At 43.2% G+C, this 15,547-nt stretch overlaps 1 protein-coding gene and 1 pseudogene across 24 annotated transcripts in view; one reads left to right on the top strand and one right to left on the bottom strand.

Annotated features, from left to right (window-relative positions):
- The window catches only part of LOC106582941 (calcium-dependent secretion activator 1), a 184,403-nt gene that overhangs the window by 21,476 nt on the left and 147,380 nt on the right, over window positions 1–15,547 (bottom strand). For 9 of the 24 annotated variants that reach the window (XM_045705159.1, XM_045705162.1, XM_045705164.1 and 6 more), the window contains 8 exons: window positions 12,558–12,701; window positions 10,547–10,702; window positions 10,048–10,195; window positions 9,206–9,220; window positions 8,756–8,830; window positions 8,575–8,658; window positions 8,122–8,154; window positions 6,897–7,004 (listed from right to left, as the gene is read on the bottom strand). In XM_045705159.1, the coding sequence (XP_045561115.1) occupies window positions 6,897–7,004; window positions 8,122–8,154; window positions 8,575–8,658; window positions 8,756–8,830; window positions 9,206–9,220; window positions 10,048–10,195; window positions 10,547–10,702; window positions 12,558–12,701 (763 nt within the window). The remainder of the gene's footprint in view (window positions 1–6,896; window positions 7,005–8,121; window positions 8,155–8,574; window positions 8,659–8,755; window positions 8,831–9,205; window positions 9,221–10,047; window positions 10,196–10,546; window positions 10,703–12,557; window positions 12,702–15,547) is intronic. The other 15 variants (XM_045705160.1, XM_045705165.1, XM_045705168.1 and 12 more) reach the window with 5 other exon arrangements.
- On the top strand, window positions 4,330–4,438 carry LOC123729727 (uncharacterized; annotated as a pseudogene).

Raw genomic sequence — 15,547 nt, 5'->3', positions numbered from 1 at the left:
GCTTTCCTAGATATGGCTATTATATTGTGATCACTACATCCTATGGATTTGGATACTGCTTTAAAGCAAATATCTGTAGCATTAGTAAAGATCAATAAATGTTGATGATTTAATTCCTGTGCTGTTTGTAACTACCCTGGTAGGTTGACTGTAATCTCCTCAACAAAGAAACAAAGCAGGGTCATCACTCTTGGTCTAACTAGAGCCTTCTTTCCTTCATTCTCTCGTTTCTGTCCTTTAGCTTGTTTATCTGGCTCTCCTGTTCGTCTGCCTGACCCACCCTGGCTCTCCTCTCCGTCTGCCTCACCCACCCTGGCTCTCCTCTCCGTCTGCCTCACCCACCCTGGCTCTCCTCTCCGTCTGCCTGACCCACCCTGGCTCTCCTCTCCGTCTGCCTGACCCACCCTGGCTCTCCTCTCCGTCTGCCTGACCCACCCTGGCTCTCCTCTCCGTCTGCCTGACCCACCCTGGCTCTCCTCTCCATCTGCCTGACCCACCCTGGCTCTCCTCTCCATCTGCCTGACCCACCCTGGCACAGTTCATTTTGCGTGCTTCACAAGAAGCTCAAATTGATTAAACTGTTCACTTGGCTCTGTGCTTTTGCGACCGGATCCTGTAAAGTGATAAAGTGTCTGGGACAGTGAAGTGGTATTGCAGCAGGTCTGTCAGTTATCCTCCTCATAATCATCCCCACCACCACCACAAGCACAAGCCAGCAGCAACATCAACAGTAGCAGCAGCAGAGCAATCTCAATCGAACCTAACCCCTCCTGCTCTCCCCTCCATTGCCCTTGCCAGTCGTGAACCGGTTCCCTGCGTGGCGATTAAAGCGTTTTAACGTCGTCATAAAGTGCAATCTTGCAGATCTGATAACTACCAAGGTCAAGGGAAATACTTCAAATCAATCAATGAGCTGGGCCCTAATCCCCAGGAGGCAGATTAAGTCTATAATTGACCCGTGTAATCTGTGTATCTGTGGTTGGCCAGGGAACAACTGGACCCAGTGCCGGCCGGGCACCATGCCTCCCAAAATCTCTGTTCCCTGGCACTGGGGGCTGGAGGCCAACACCAGGCAGCTAGCATATCAGTGCAGAAGCTGGATTTGGCCTTGGCTAAAGAGATGGCTGTTTTAATCAATGATCTCTGGGCCAGCCGCATTAAGTCGATGAGCCCTTACGTTAAGCACAGCTGTTTTAATCCTCTTCTCTTCAGCTGTTCTTTCAAGAACTACCAGAGAGAGGAGGAGGAGGGGATATGGGGGGAAGAAAACAAATGATTTGTTCCTCTCCCCCACACGCTCGCTCACTCCATTCAGCTCCCTCCCTTTCCCTGCCCCTGAACTTAACAAACTTAGCCATCTGACTGCGAGTTTCATCTCTTTAGCACTGTATACAATTTGGTGCCGCTTAGGCAGCTTGGAAAAAGAGAAATTGCTCCTCTGTAAAACCTATAGCACATCACAAAAGCCATCTGTACTTTGGGAACAGTCCTGTAAGATTAATCCTTACTGTTGAATAATACCCGCATCACTCTCCCCAAACAGAAAAACACACACATACAGACATACACACATACATACACAGACGCACAAACACATCCAGCACACCTGTCCGAGCCTCAATTTTCACAAACAAAAATGTATTATTAAAGAGATCATAGAATGATTGGATTCACGGTGAGAATCGTGGCATGTAACAATGGCCTGAATCAAATAGTATTTTTCTTCTCACTGATTGCAATGACAATTCAGAAAAAAAAAATTGTTTTACCCTCTTGACATTGGCACAGAGCTGTAGAGCTGTTGTTACTGAGAGAGAAGAGGTGAAATACTAAAATAATGTTATGGTTTACCAGCCCCCCCCTGCCATCCAATCTGTCACAACATAGGCCTTATTCACTTTCTAATATGTCTCCAATCATAATTCATTTCTTGGGAGTTGTTGTTTTCTTAACATATTAACTTATGCCCATATGGTCAGTCTGATGTCAAACGGCATCCCAGGCTAAAGTCAGTGCTTCTGACATGTATTTAAATGAAGTGAACCATATCCTTATTGTGTCTGATATGACATCTACTGACGTCTTGAAGAAATCCATGTCTCCACCCTAATTAACCCTGAGGGGACATAAGGTATGCCTCCAGATCAACTGGCTCCAAAACACACACATGCACAATTACATTTAAACCCTGACCAAATGTCATCAGGACCCAAGGGATTAGGGTAGGGGAAACAATTGAAAACAGAAATTGTCCCTAGAGGAACGTCTTATGTTGTTACTCCTCAGAGCCATTGCTCAGGTCTAAGGCTGAGGGTGGGCATTATAATGGATTCTTAGGAAGGGCCCTAGCCACACCCATACCACTAAATCTGACCTTAACCTTTATAGGGCTAAGACATTCCCTCCACGTATCTGATTGGTCTTTTGGCTCCTTCTAAATCATCTATTCTAATGGGCACCAATTGTACCAACTCAACGTGGGACGTAAATCATTGCAGGTCAAAGGGAGATCAAAAGACAGAAGAGAGAATTTTGATCTTTGGTTTTTGTCTAGATGTGTAAAATGTACGTGAGGGATATTAATTTATAGAGGCATTGTGTGATTTGAAAAGTAATCCCCTCATGATCAGCAGTACAGAGAATAATAATGTTATTTTCAAGGTCAGCATCTCAATCTCTTAATTTGTTTTATATTATGATGAAATAGAATAGGATTTAAATCTTGTCTTCTGATAATCTATTATGGGATGACATCAAAACACCTGAAATGCAAATCAATTTCATATTATGTTTAAGTGGATATCATGGATGGGTAGGATTTTTGTTTTATTTCTTGAAAAGAAAAATATCCCTGTAAAAAAAGTATTTATCCAAGATAAATATATTTTGATTACACTTAACTATACTACTGGCTGTTCACCTGTTTTTTTTCTTCTTAGAAATAACATGGTTGAAATGGTAATAACTTCATGAAAACCTAATAATTATGTTATAATTTATCCCCCCCAAAAACACATGAAATCTTAAAGGTCCAGTGTAGTCAAAATTCAGTTTTGCATCATATTGTACAGCTGATAAAACTATTTGATTAGTGTTATTTGCTGCTAGTTGCTGGTTGAAAATGCAATCTACACAGGACCTTCTAATCAGCAGGTTTGCATGGGAGGAAGTTTACGCTTTCCATGGTGTAAATTGGTTAATAGACCAATAACAAATATAGTTCCAAACCTCTCTGCCAAAAACAGCTATTTTTCAGTTTTCCCCTCCCAGACAGTCCGAGCAAAAGTCTTGCTTGAGAATTAGTTTTTTTGCAAACATTTTTGGCACATTTTAACATAAATCTATTTGAGTAAACCAAGAAATGATTTTATATTGATATTAAAACGGCTGTATTGGGCCTTTGATGTAAATAGCAGCTGAAGCCAGACTATAACTTCAACCATTACCAATAGTTATGTCTGACAGGATGCACATTTTGTTTACAGACAACAGCACGTGCTACTTTATAATTAGTTATAGAATAAATTATTATCCCTGGAAATAAAAGAACAAAACAAACAATCCCCATCCTTGTTTTTATAGAACAGATGCCCCCTCCCCCTCTCTGTTTAAAAGTGGTATGATCCCCATGTTCTTTGGTCCTTTCTATAAAGTGTTATCGGGGGTGTCGGTGAAGGCAGACATTTATGTCTAAGAAGCAGTAAGGCTGAAGTTATCTGATCCTAGACTAACTCGTTTGGGGGAGCATCAACATTTGGGCACAATTTTGACAGCTTAACAATGTGGAGATGTTGTAAAAACCGACTAATATTCAAAGTATTAAACTATTTTAAGTGGCTGTTTTGGCAACATCCCTGCACTCTTGTGCTGTCAAAATGTGTCAAAATGTGTCCCTGAGTGGCGCAGCGGTAAAAGCACTACATCGCAGTGCTAAGGTGTCCCTACAGACTGTGGTTTGATCCCAGGCTGTGTCATAGCTGGCTGTGACCGGCAGCCCCATATGACGGTGTACAATGGGCCCAGTGCCTTCCAGGATAGGGGAGTGTTTAGCCAGGGGGCTTTCCATGGCTCACCACACTCTAGTGAATCCTTGTGGCAGGGCCGGGTGCATGCAAGCTGACTTGGTCGTCAGTCGAACTGTGTTTCCTCTGACACATTGGTGTGGCTGACTTCCGGGTTAAGTGAGCAGTGTAATAAGAAGTAGCACGGCCAGGCGGGACATGTTTTGGAGGGCGCATGACTCGACCTTTGCCTCTCTCGAGCCCATTTGGGAGTTGCAGTGATGAGCCAAGGTCATAATTCCGGGATAAAATGGGCAAAATAAAATAGGCTTGTGACCAGACCACCCTGGACATGCCTGATCTTGGTAGCTAAACAGGGTCAGGCCTGGTTAGTACTTGGATGGGAGACCGCCTGGGAATACCAGGTGCTGTAAGCTAAAATTGTTTTTTACAAAAATGTGTTCCTCAGTGTTGTACGAATGCCAAGGAGGTTGTTAAGGGAGGGATGCTGAGTGCATGCATGTATGTATGGGGTGAATCTCCAGGGAGATGGGCCTTGCTAGTAGATGTACACAGAAAGATTATTTGACTCTGAATCATGCCACTGGACATAATGTGTTAAAACAATCTGACATGAGAGATAAGTTCCATTTCAAAATATATAGCTAGGTGGGAAAGTGTTTGCAAAGTAAAGCTGAAAGAAATGTTAAAAGGCATTGTGGTTCAAGTGAGAAAAAGAAAGAGATGGAAGGAAAGGGAAAATACACAGAAAACCAAGGGCGTTTTTATGCTTTTGATCCCTGAGCATGAACGCATAGAAACAGCAGCATCACGCCTTGGTCATATTGAGCAGAGCGACAAGAAAAGGACAACATAGAGGAGTCCTACAGCGCAGCAAGACACCTTCTGACGCCACAGTACTGCCAGAGGGAGAACAGATAGAGAGTGACATATATATATAGAGAGAGGCCTCTGCTATAATCAGAGAAGAAATGCTCTTCTGAGAGAAGACGATACAAGCCAAACAGCAGGTCAAAGCAGCAAGAGAAACAAACATGGAGAAGAGACACTTTCACTCAGAGAAGACTGATAAAGATAGAAGGAAGGTCATGCCAGCAGGCCTTAGGGGAAGCCACACACACACACACACACACCCGCATATAACACACACCGACACACACGCACAGGTGCAATCTGAGGTTCTCACCCCAAAAAGAGTAGTGGACAAATTGGTCAACATGCATCAACAAGGATTATTTAGATAACCAGGTTTCAGGCTATTCCTTAAGACAGTGTTCTCTTTTCTCATTTCTCCCCCCACTTTATTCACTCTCAAATACAAACTCATTATATTTCTCTCTTTCCCACTCTTCCGTTATTTCTTTCTTTCTCTCCATCCTTCTTAAGCCCTCATTACAATAAGCCCTGGGTCAGAGGCCCTCCTGTCTGTTTGTCGTTCCTAAGAGGAAGATTTAGTTGGAGGAAGACCTCATTATCAAAATGGGACGGTTCCAAATGTCTTGTATATAGTCCAATGTGGGGAACGGGTCAGCAGTGTGTGGGGAACGGGTCAGCAGTGTGTGGGGAACGGGTCAGCAGTGTGTGGGGAACGGGTCAGCAGTGTGGGGGGACGGGTCAGCAGTGTGGGGGGACGGGTCAGCAGTGTGTGGGGGGACGGGTCAGCAGTGTGTGGGGAACAGGTCAGCAGTGTGTGGGGAACGGGTCAGCAGTGTGGGGGGACGGGTCAGCAGTGTGTGGGGAACGGGTCAGCAGTGTGGGGGGAACGGGTCAGCAGTGTGGGGGGACGGGTCAGCAATGTGGGGGGACGGGTCAGCAGTGTGTGGGGAACGGGTCAGCAGTGTGTGGGGAACGGGTCAGCAGTGTGTGGGGAACGGGTCAGCAGTTTGTGGGGAACGGGTCAGCAGTGTGGGGGGGAACGGGTCAGCAGTGTGTGGGGAACGGGTCAGCAGTGTGGGGGACGGGTCAGCAGAGTGGGGGGAACGGGTCAGCAGTGTGTGGGGAACGGGTCAGCAGTGTGGGGGGAACGGGTCAGCAGTGTGTGGGGAACGGGTCAGCAGTGTGTGGGGGAACGGGTCAGCAGTGTGGGGGGACGGGTTGGCAGTGTGTGGGAAACGGGTAAGCAGTGTGGGGGGAACGGGTCAGCAGTGTGGGGGAACGGGTCAGCAGTGTGGGGGGACGGGTCAGCAGTGTGGGGGGGACGGGTCAGCAGTGTGGGGGGAACGGGTCAGCAGTGTGTGGGGAACGGGTCAGCAGTGTGTGGGGAACGGGTCAGCAGTGTGTGGGGGACGGGTCAGCAGTGTGTGGGGAACGGGTCAGCAGTGTGTGGTGAACGGGTCAATCTTGGAACAGGTCAGCAGTGTGTGGGGAAACTGGTCAGCATCAGCCGACCTACTAACCCTAACCTTTTGATCTGATTATTAATGTTGCTACAGATCAATTAGTGGAAGAACACAATGTATTCTAATGGCTGAAGACAGAATTTAGACTGGGGAATTGTAAAGACGCTATTAAGTAATCTTATAGGAGGGCATTCTATTGTGTGGCTTTTAATTGATGAACCCCTGTTTGCTGACTCGCAGAGAGAGAACACTGCTTAAGATAATCCTCCTCAAGATTTTGCACTTCTCAAACAGAGATAAACAGAAGATGCAGAACACTTCAATAGAGAAGACACAGGCTAGAGCATAGTGTATTCAGTATGGAGGGAATAGTTAGAAGTAAAGCAAGGGGTAGAAAGAGAGAGAGCTACTTGTACAGCTGCGGAAGAAAAGCCAGAGAGCTGTTCAAAATGAGACTTATCCCTCTGAACCGACTGTTTTATCACATCTTGGAGAGCCTCCCCCTGTAAGGGAGGAGATGGCATTGGTTACTTACGGCAAATAACCTTTCTATGTACACCTCCTCATTGACCTTATCCCGCAGCATGTCCTGAGAATGGCGCACAAAGGTCACGTAACCGTCTGCAATGTCCATCCCAGGCTTCTGCAGAACACGAGAGAGAGAGAGAGAGAGAGAGAGAGAGAGAGAGAGAGAGAGAGAGAGAGAGAGAGAGAGAGAGAGAGAGAGAGAGAGAGAGAGAGAGAGAGAGAGAGAGAGAGAGAGAGAGAGAGAGAGTAATTAGCCCCCAAAAAAACAAATTCATTGTCTCACCAAGGCACCGAAACCTGTTTACCTCATAATAAACATGATGGAGACCAGCAAAGTGACATAAGTTATTATCAACTGTTATGTCATGTCAAGCTCTAAGACATGCATATGAAAAACTGACAGGTATTAAAATAAACATTCAACCCAAAGTGTTATCAAATTGTCATTTTCAACTCAGAAAAAAAAGTATTAAAGTGTACAGTTGACATCTCTGGAGAGGTGTTTCATTTGCAGTGCATATAGACCCTGGGCTATGGCTGTCTTTTTCACTGAACTTCCTATTAGAGATCTGTACTTGGCCCAGAATCATCTGTCACAGTCTGGGCATGTGCAAAGTGAACAGAAGAACCAGGAACACGTGATCAGGCTGCTGAACAGACTGTTAGGAGGGCTGCCATTTCTCATGCCATCTCAAATATTCAAACAGGACAATGCGTTTGCAAATAAGACACTCAATTTGTGTGTGTGTGTGTGTGTGTGTGTGTGTGTATTTCCCCCTCGCGCCTCTTCTCCGGTATATGAAACACATCCTTTGTGCCAGAGGACGAGGTCATATGAATTTGTATTACCCGCTGTACACTGAACTTAGTTAACACATCCCTGAGTGGTTCCAAAGGGTGCAAATTAGTATGTTTCTCCAGTGTAATTTTATTTTGTGCATTAAGCAAACAATTACCATGCAGAAACTAGGGCTCTGGCCCTGCGGACATAAGAGGCCCAATCACAGATCCACTGACAAGGCATACATTTAAAAAGTGCCGTGTTGAGCTTTTGTGGGTTTTTGTTACACAACACAACAGAGACACTCACAATGACATGCCTAGCTGGCTGTTTTTGCCCAGATCCATATCAGGGAAGATGGAATGACACACACACAAACACGTACACACGCACACTTGGACTGGGACAAGAAAAACACAAGTACTGATAATAATGCTATTCTCCCACTTACAGGTACATCCACATACTTTGATGCAGCTTTCACCTTGAAATGAGACAGAGAGTTTAGGTGAAAAGGAAAGATTTGAGATTCCAACTGTGCAACTTCCTTTCATTGCAAAAGCTGTATACTGTAAGTGTAGCTTCAGTGTGTGACTGCAATATGCTTAAGTGAGTCATGCCAGGAAATGTAATAACACAGTTCACTCAAAACAAATATAGACTTCTATTACAATGTTCAGGAAACTACTAAAATACATAACCTTTTCATGCATTGGGAGTGTTATCATGAGCAAATTGAGGGAGAGAGCTGTACATACTCTGAACATATGTTTGCTAAAGGTACAATATTTGAACAAGACTAATCCTACCCTATGATGATTAAAATCATTTAAAGATCAGGGTCCAGTTCTGTATGCAGTGTACGATGAGAAAGAGGGGAACGAGAGAAGGAGTGCGTTCTTACTGTGAAAGAGAGGAAGGAGGAGAAGAGTGTGCCCTCGTCGTATCTGGACAGTTTGGCTAGGACACTCTCTAGAATGACCACAAACTGACAGACAGGGAGTTGTGTTACTGGCAATTCCATCACATTAAAAACAACACTCATGTAATATCACTTTCAGATGTGAGTAAGACAGCGACAGCACCTTTGCTACCAGTAAGGTGATCATCTCCTTCACAGTCTCCTCTATGAGAGCGTCGATTTGGGAATGGTACTGTCTCTGTGAGGTAAAGAGACATATTAATCACAACGTCCATATCCAGCGTCCCTCCCTTCCCTTATGTTTGTTGTTACCAGGTCTCACAGTAGGCCAATATGCTAATCTGTAGTATGACAGCATTCTTTTGTCTTCATGTAAGCCATGTTAAAGACTTCAGACTAATTCATTCGGCACTGATAATTGGTGTCTGTCTCTAGATTGTGCAGAGATGAGAACTGTCAAATCTACCCCATGTATATTCAGTACCATCCACACACATGCTAATGAAATCAAAACATTTCAAGTGTTGGAAGACTGGGAAACACTGCATTGATGGCTAATTATACATTTGCGAACTGGGAGTGAGATTTCAATTGAATTGTTAGCCACACTTACCCAATCTCTAACAAACTTTCACAAGATAGAGAAAAGAAATGAAAAAATGATAGTGAAAAAGCAAACGACTACAGCAAAATCACATATTCAAGCAAAAACTAAATCAGGAGACACAGCAATCACAGTAAGTGCCATTGAAACTATTGTCAGTGAAAACCTTGACAGAAATACATATACAGAATGTACTACTATACAACATGTATTGTATAAGCATAGCATTACATAATATGAGCAAATAGAAAGAAATGGAAGCATAGAAATGCTGATTCTAATTGACCTGGAGCTCCTGAATCCATGCAATTTTAAGAGAATACACATCTAACACACAGCTGGTGAGGACAACATGATTTCCCCAAAGTGCATTGGTACTGCTCCAGGGTGGATACTGATCTGTATATCCAGTGCAGCATGCTCAGTGATATATCATATAAATCAGAGTGAAAGAGAAATCACTGAAATCACTATTAGACATCAGTAAAATGATTTACGTTATATTCCATCTAGAATATAATAGGTGGAAACTGTGTTGGTCTGAGGCTGTGCAGATGGATGTGGACTGGTATCTGATGTCTGATATAAGACTGGTATCTGATGTCTGATCTAAGACTGGTATCTGATGTCTGATATAAGACTTGTATCTGATGTCTGATCTAAGACTGGTATCTGATGTCTGATATAAGACTGGTATCTGATGTCTGATCTAAGACTGGTATCTGATGTCTGATATAAGACTTGTATCTGATGTCTGATCTAAGACTGGTATCTGATGTCTGATATAAGACTGGTATCTGATGTCTGATCTAAGACTGGTTAAAGACTATAGGGAGGAAGGAATCCTCTACCTCCTGTCCCAGTTCCATGGCACACAGCTTGGCTGACTGGGCCTTGGCATCCACCATCACGTTGAACATGGTGCAGATGGACTGAGGCACGCGGAGGTCTGTGGTCCGACTGCTCTTCTGGAGCTTGGCCTCAAAGGCCACCCTCGTTCTGGAGACAGGGACAAAGAAAGGAGAGAGGTTGTGGAGCACTATACACGGACCTACAATGTCTGTGTGTGTGGATGTTGGATGTTGCTATTTCTAGGGGGTTTAAGGTTAGAATTAGGGTTAGAATTAGGTTTAGGGTTAGGGTTAGGAGCTAGGGTTAGGTTTAGGGTTAAGATTAGGTTTTTGGGTTAAGGTAAAGGGTTAGGGTTAAGGTTTGGGTAAGGGTTAGGGAAAATAGGATTTTGAATGGGATTGAATTGGGTGTCCCCACAAGGTTAGTTGTACAAGACTGTGTATGTGTGTAATTGTGTGTAAGCAAGTGCAAGGGTTCCATTCAGGAGCGTTCTCTCACCGTTTGACGCAGGACTCAATCATGTCGCTGGACATGAGTTTGAGCCTGCTCTCCAGGTGTTTGCCAAACTCCTCCTCAGGCCAGTGCAGGTCTCTGATGAAGGTCTGTAGAGCATCCAGCTTCCAGAACAGGTCCTCGGATGTCCCCGAGCCATTACTGGGCAGGAAGAACGGGGCACAGGTCAGGGGTCACAGCTAAGGTGTTAAAGGTTAGAGCACTGATACCCAACAGGAGAACACATGGGGGGTAGAGGACTACATCAAGGATCAGAGAGGATGGGCAAATCTAGGTCTCAGGATTCCAATTGTTTGGGTTATTTTTACCATTTACCGATTGGTTATAAACTATTTTGAATGGAAGATACTATATCTTTAATCTATTCCTGGCCAATGAGGTTCTATGAATTGTGTTCATCAAGGTCCCAATCAGTGTATGGTAAAAATAAACAGACATGAGTATGTCTTTGACCAATTAATAACCTCAGAGTTGAGTAGTTAACCAGGGAAAGAGTAGGGGTTCATGCACACTTCAGGTTGGTCAGTTAGTTAGTGCACTCTGGGAAAACACACAAGGAAGGGTGGGGTTGCTTTCTGATCAGGTGGTGGAGACTATATCCCACTCCCATTCCCTGTCCCCTTCCCCCAACCCCTGCAGAAAGAGAGAGCAGATCTCTCCAGCCACACAGGTCTCTCCAGACACACAGGGGCCTCCTCACAACTAGTGCCCACAGGTAAGAGCTCCAACACAGGGTAAACAGGGACTTATCCTCCCTAGCACACTGTGGCAGACTGGAGATCAGATACATGTGTGATGGAAAGACACAAATTCAATACTTTTAAACACTAGCTTGGGTAGGGCCTCATTTAATAATGGTGTGTATTTAGCATTTCCCATTATTGGTGTTTTTCAATCAGCTTAAAAAGTAATTTGTTTCTTTCCACCCTTCAGTTCAAACACATGCAGTAGGAGGAAAATGAAAAGCCATTGATGGTTCTCCATTTTGAAACACTGCCTACTCTAACCCCACACCCCATGCTAGGGCCTTGGCATGAACATGGCTGCAGGTAGAACAATAAGAACACTGGGACAACTTGGATTCTGGAAAAAGAACATCAGATCACAGGCAGTGTTTTACTACATATTTTAGAATAGGCTGAGCCTGTTTTTTCCAAATTATCAACAATGTGTTTGTGCCAAGGCTGTGTTTGAGTTTTCTTTTGTGGGGTGAGATTGACTTAGTCTTTATGGCTTATTTACAAGATACCGAACCTGCTTTTAGTTCAGGCCTATCTTTGACAGAGCAGTGCCTTTACATTTTGGCAGCGAATGTATTCATTTCATCTCTCTCTCTCCTTTCACACATTTTTAGTAGCTGGTGCTGGAGATGTTTCACTTTGGTAATGTGTCAGGTGTACCTCAAGGTGCAGAAGAAGTGCTTTGATCAACATATCTAAACATAGCTTTGCAATTATCTTCACGCTGTGTCTCTCATTGGTCCCCCGGGAGGGCTGCTAAGGACTAACAGGTAGACATGGAGTTTTACAACTGGCAGAATCACTAATGAAATGGGACTTCATTTCATATTCCATCAAATATAAAAGTGGGATCATTATCATGGTGTGAATGAGTGAACATGATCTGTTTTAAAGTAGGCGTATCTGAGAGGCTCATGCCTCAGTAAAGACAAACACCATGAGCCCTAGAGCTGATCAAAGCTCTCCTACTTCTGCACGTTAGGCATGGTTGGTTTTACAAATGCACTACAGGCCCTACTACGGTATGAGTAAAATGTGTCAATGTTTTATTGTAGCCTATTGTTGAGTAGCTGCCATTAGCTAACTAAGTCAAATCAACAAGGCCAAACCTGACCCCATCTAAATTAGGATTGGTGGATATTGCCTGTACATCTCCAGAAATGTAGCCAGTACTTCAGAGGACATGTGACATGTTCATGCCAAAAACACACATGCATTTTTCATGTTTCAGGCTCCAACAGAGACTCAATACACACTCTGAGTCATATGTAGCTGCCATCCAGTTGGGTGTAGAAAAGCTAGGCATTGTTAGTAGGCTAACTGGCGGTAGATTTGGTACTTTGGGCATTTGGAGCTTGACATTTGGTAGATTCAAATCAGGAAGATTACTTGTCAGGCTCCTGTGTAGAGGAAACAGATGTGAAGAACTAGAAAATGTGATGTGCTATAACAGCGGTAATATGGATGTGTTTTCAAAGGGAAAGTGAAGCAATGCCAAGAAAAAGAAAAACAATTGGTGAGGCAGAGCAAATTTACAAGAAAAATAGCAGTTATTAAGTTGAAATAAGTAAGGGTATAGTTGCAGTGAATAGAAGAGACAAATCTAACGTTGAAAAATGATGTGTAAAGAGTGTCTTATCAGCATTGCAGAGAACAATGACTAAATATAGTTAACAACTGATAACTCAACATATGGTGACAGCAAATAGCTTTGACATTAATACCAGGGATACCATATGAACACTAGGGAATACCAAACAGAGTACCAAACATTTTCAGACATATGGTCTTAGCTGCAATAGGGAAAATGTGAATTAAATAGATAGTAAATAATCTTGCTAGTACAAATTAATATATTTGGTAACGATTTACTTTGACTACATGTCCACAACACATTTATTACATATCTTTAAGTATTTCATGAACGCTTTATAACAGGTCTCAACCACATTATTAAAGGTTAATGAAATATATTCATTGCATATCTATAGTGCATTCATGTCATGCTATGCAAGAGCTCATATTTAGGTATCTTAACAGATGCATCATTACAATGACAGCATAGTGTCATCATTATGGCTGTTGTCAAAAGTGTGCTTCTGCCATACCAGTGTTAGTGAATATGCCAAAAGGCCAAACCACATTTTGAAAATTATGCTGATATATAGCCTGTACCAGCCCCATTTCCCCCACCGGCCAGTATAGGCCCATGACTTACCTTCTTCTTCTTCTCACTGAGGTCAATGGTGAAGGAGATCCCCACAGGGTTGCATCCTCTGGGTAAATTTTACAGATCACATTGTGTAGTGGAGGGTCATATCATAACTCTTTCATATCTCATTAGCAACTCTCATTCACATCACAATTAAGTTGATCATACTGGTCTATAATGCACACATGAAAGGTCTATGTGTGTATTCTATGCAGTCACATTAAAGTCAAATCTGTTTTCACATTCATAAAGCATTTATAGCTAAGCACTTCATGGTAATTACCTGTACAGTTTGCCACTGATCTATAACACCAACATTAAAGGTCTATGTATGAATTCTATGCAGTCAGTGTAATATAATTTATATTTTCCCATTCATAACACATTTATAAACGTGCCTCAATTATCAAGAAGAACACAGACACAACACAGAATTTTAAAGGAAATATGAACATTTGTATTTACATTTTCTAGATGTAGCACATAAATCAATTGCTGAAGTATCTTACTATTCACATTTTTCAGTTCAACTTTTCTTTAATAGATTTAACAAAGATTGATATTTATTGTATTCATATTCAATTCCTCATTTCAGACTCATAGCTAGCAATAACTATTTTAGTATGTACAACGTACCCTTATTCACTAATGTAGCTAGCTAGCTAGCTTAGCTCCTGGCAATGTCAACACATTTTCCAACTTTGTCAATAAAAGTTAATCTCATCATAAAACTCATAAGACATTTAGTTCACAGTGATAGGTATCTGTATATTTTAAGACATACATTGTACTTTTGGACATTATGAGGTGAAAAATATATCATCTTTACTCCACACACAGAGAAGCATACAAAGCTTTTCCTCGCCCTCCATTTGGCAAATCTGACCATAAGTCTATCCTCCTAATTCCTGCTTACAAGAAAAAACTTGAACAGGAAGTACCAGTGTCGCACTGAATTTGGAAGTGGTCCAATGAAGTGGATGCGGTTTCGCTAGCACAGACTTGAATATGTTCCTTGATTCATCTGATGGCATTGAAGAGTTTACCACATCAGACAACAGCTTCATTAATAAGTGCATTGACGATGTCATCCCCATAGTGGCCGTACGTACATATCCCAACCAGAAGCCAGGGATTAAAGCCAACATCCACATTGAGCTAAAGGCTAGAGCTGCCACTTTCAATGACTGGGATACTAATCCAGACGCTTATAAGAAATCCCGCTGTGCCCTCTGACGAACCATCAAACAGGCAAAGCGTTCATACAAGACCAAGATCGAATCCTATTACACCAGCTCTGATGCTCGTCAGATGTGGCAGGGCTTGAAAACTATCATGAATTACAAAGGAAAACAGTCATGAGCTGTCCAGTGACGCGAGCCTACAAGACGAGCTAAATTACTTCTATGCTCGCTTCAAGGCTAGCAACACTGAACCATGCATGAGAGCACCAGCTGTGCTGGATGACTGTGTGATCACACTCTCCGTAGCCGGTGTGAGTAAGAACTTTAAACAGGTTAACGTTCACAAGGCCACAGGGCAAGAAGGATTACCAGGACACATACTCAGAACATGCGCTGACCAGCTGGCAACTGTCTTCACTGACATTTTCAACCTCTCCCTGATGCAGTCTGTAATACTTACATGTTTTAAGCAGACCACCATAGTCCCTGTGCCCAAGAACGCCAACGTAACCTGTCTAAGTGACTATCACCCCTTAGCACTCACATATGTAACCATGAAATGCTTTGAAAGGATGGTCATGGCTCACATCAACATCATCATCCCAGACACCCTGGACCCACTCCAATTTGCATACCGCCACAACAGATCCACAGATGACTCGATCTCTATTGCACTCCACTCTGCCCTTTCCCTCATGGACAAAAGGAACACCTTTGTGAGAATGCTGTTCATTGACTACAACTCAGTGTTCAACACCATAGTAACCTCCAAACTCATCACTAAGCTAAGGACCCTGTGTTTAAACACCATCCTCTGTAACTGGATCCTGGATGGCCCCAGGTGATGAGG

The sequence above is a fragment of the Salmo salar genome, chromosome ssa22 (assembly GCF_905237065.1).
Source record: "Salmo salar chromosome ssa22, Ssal_v3.1, whole genome shotgun sequence".
Lineage (NCBI taxonomy): Eukaryota > Metazoa > Chordata > Actinopteri > Salmoniformes > Salmonidae > Salmo > Salmo salar.
Note: the sequence above shows the minus strand (reverse complement) of the source record. Positions and strands in the feature narration are given on the sequence as shown.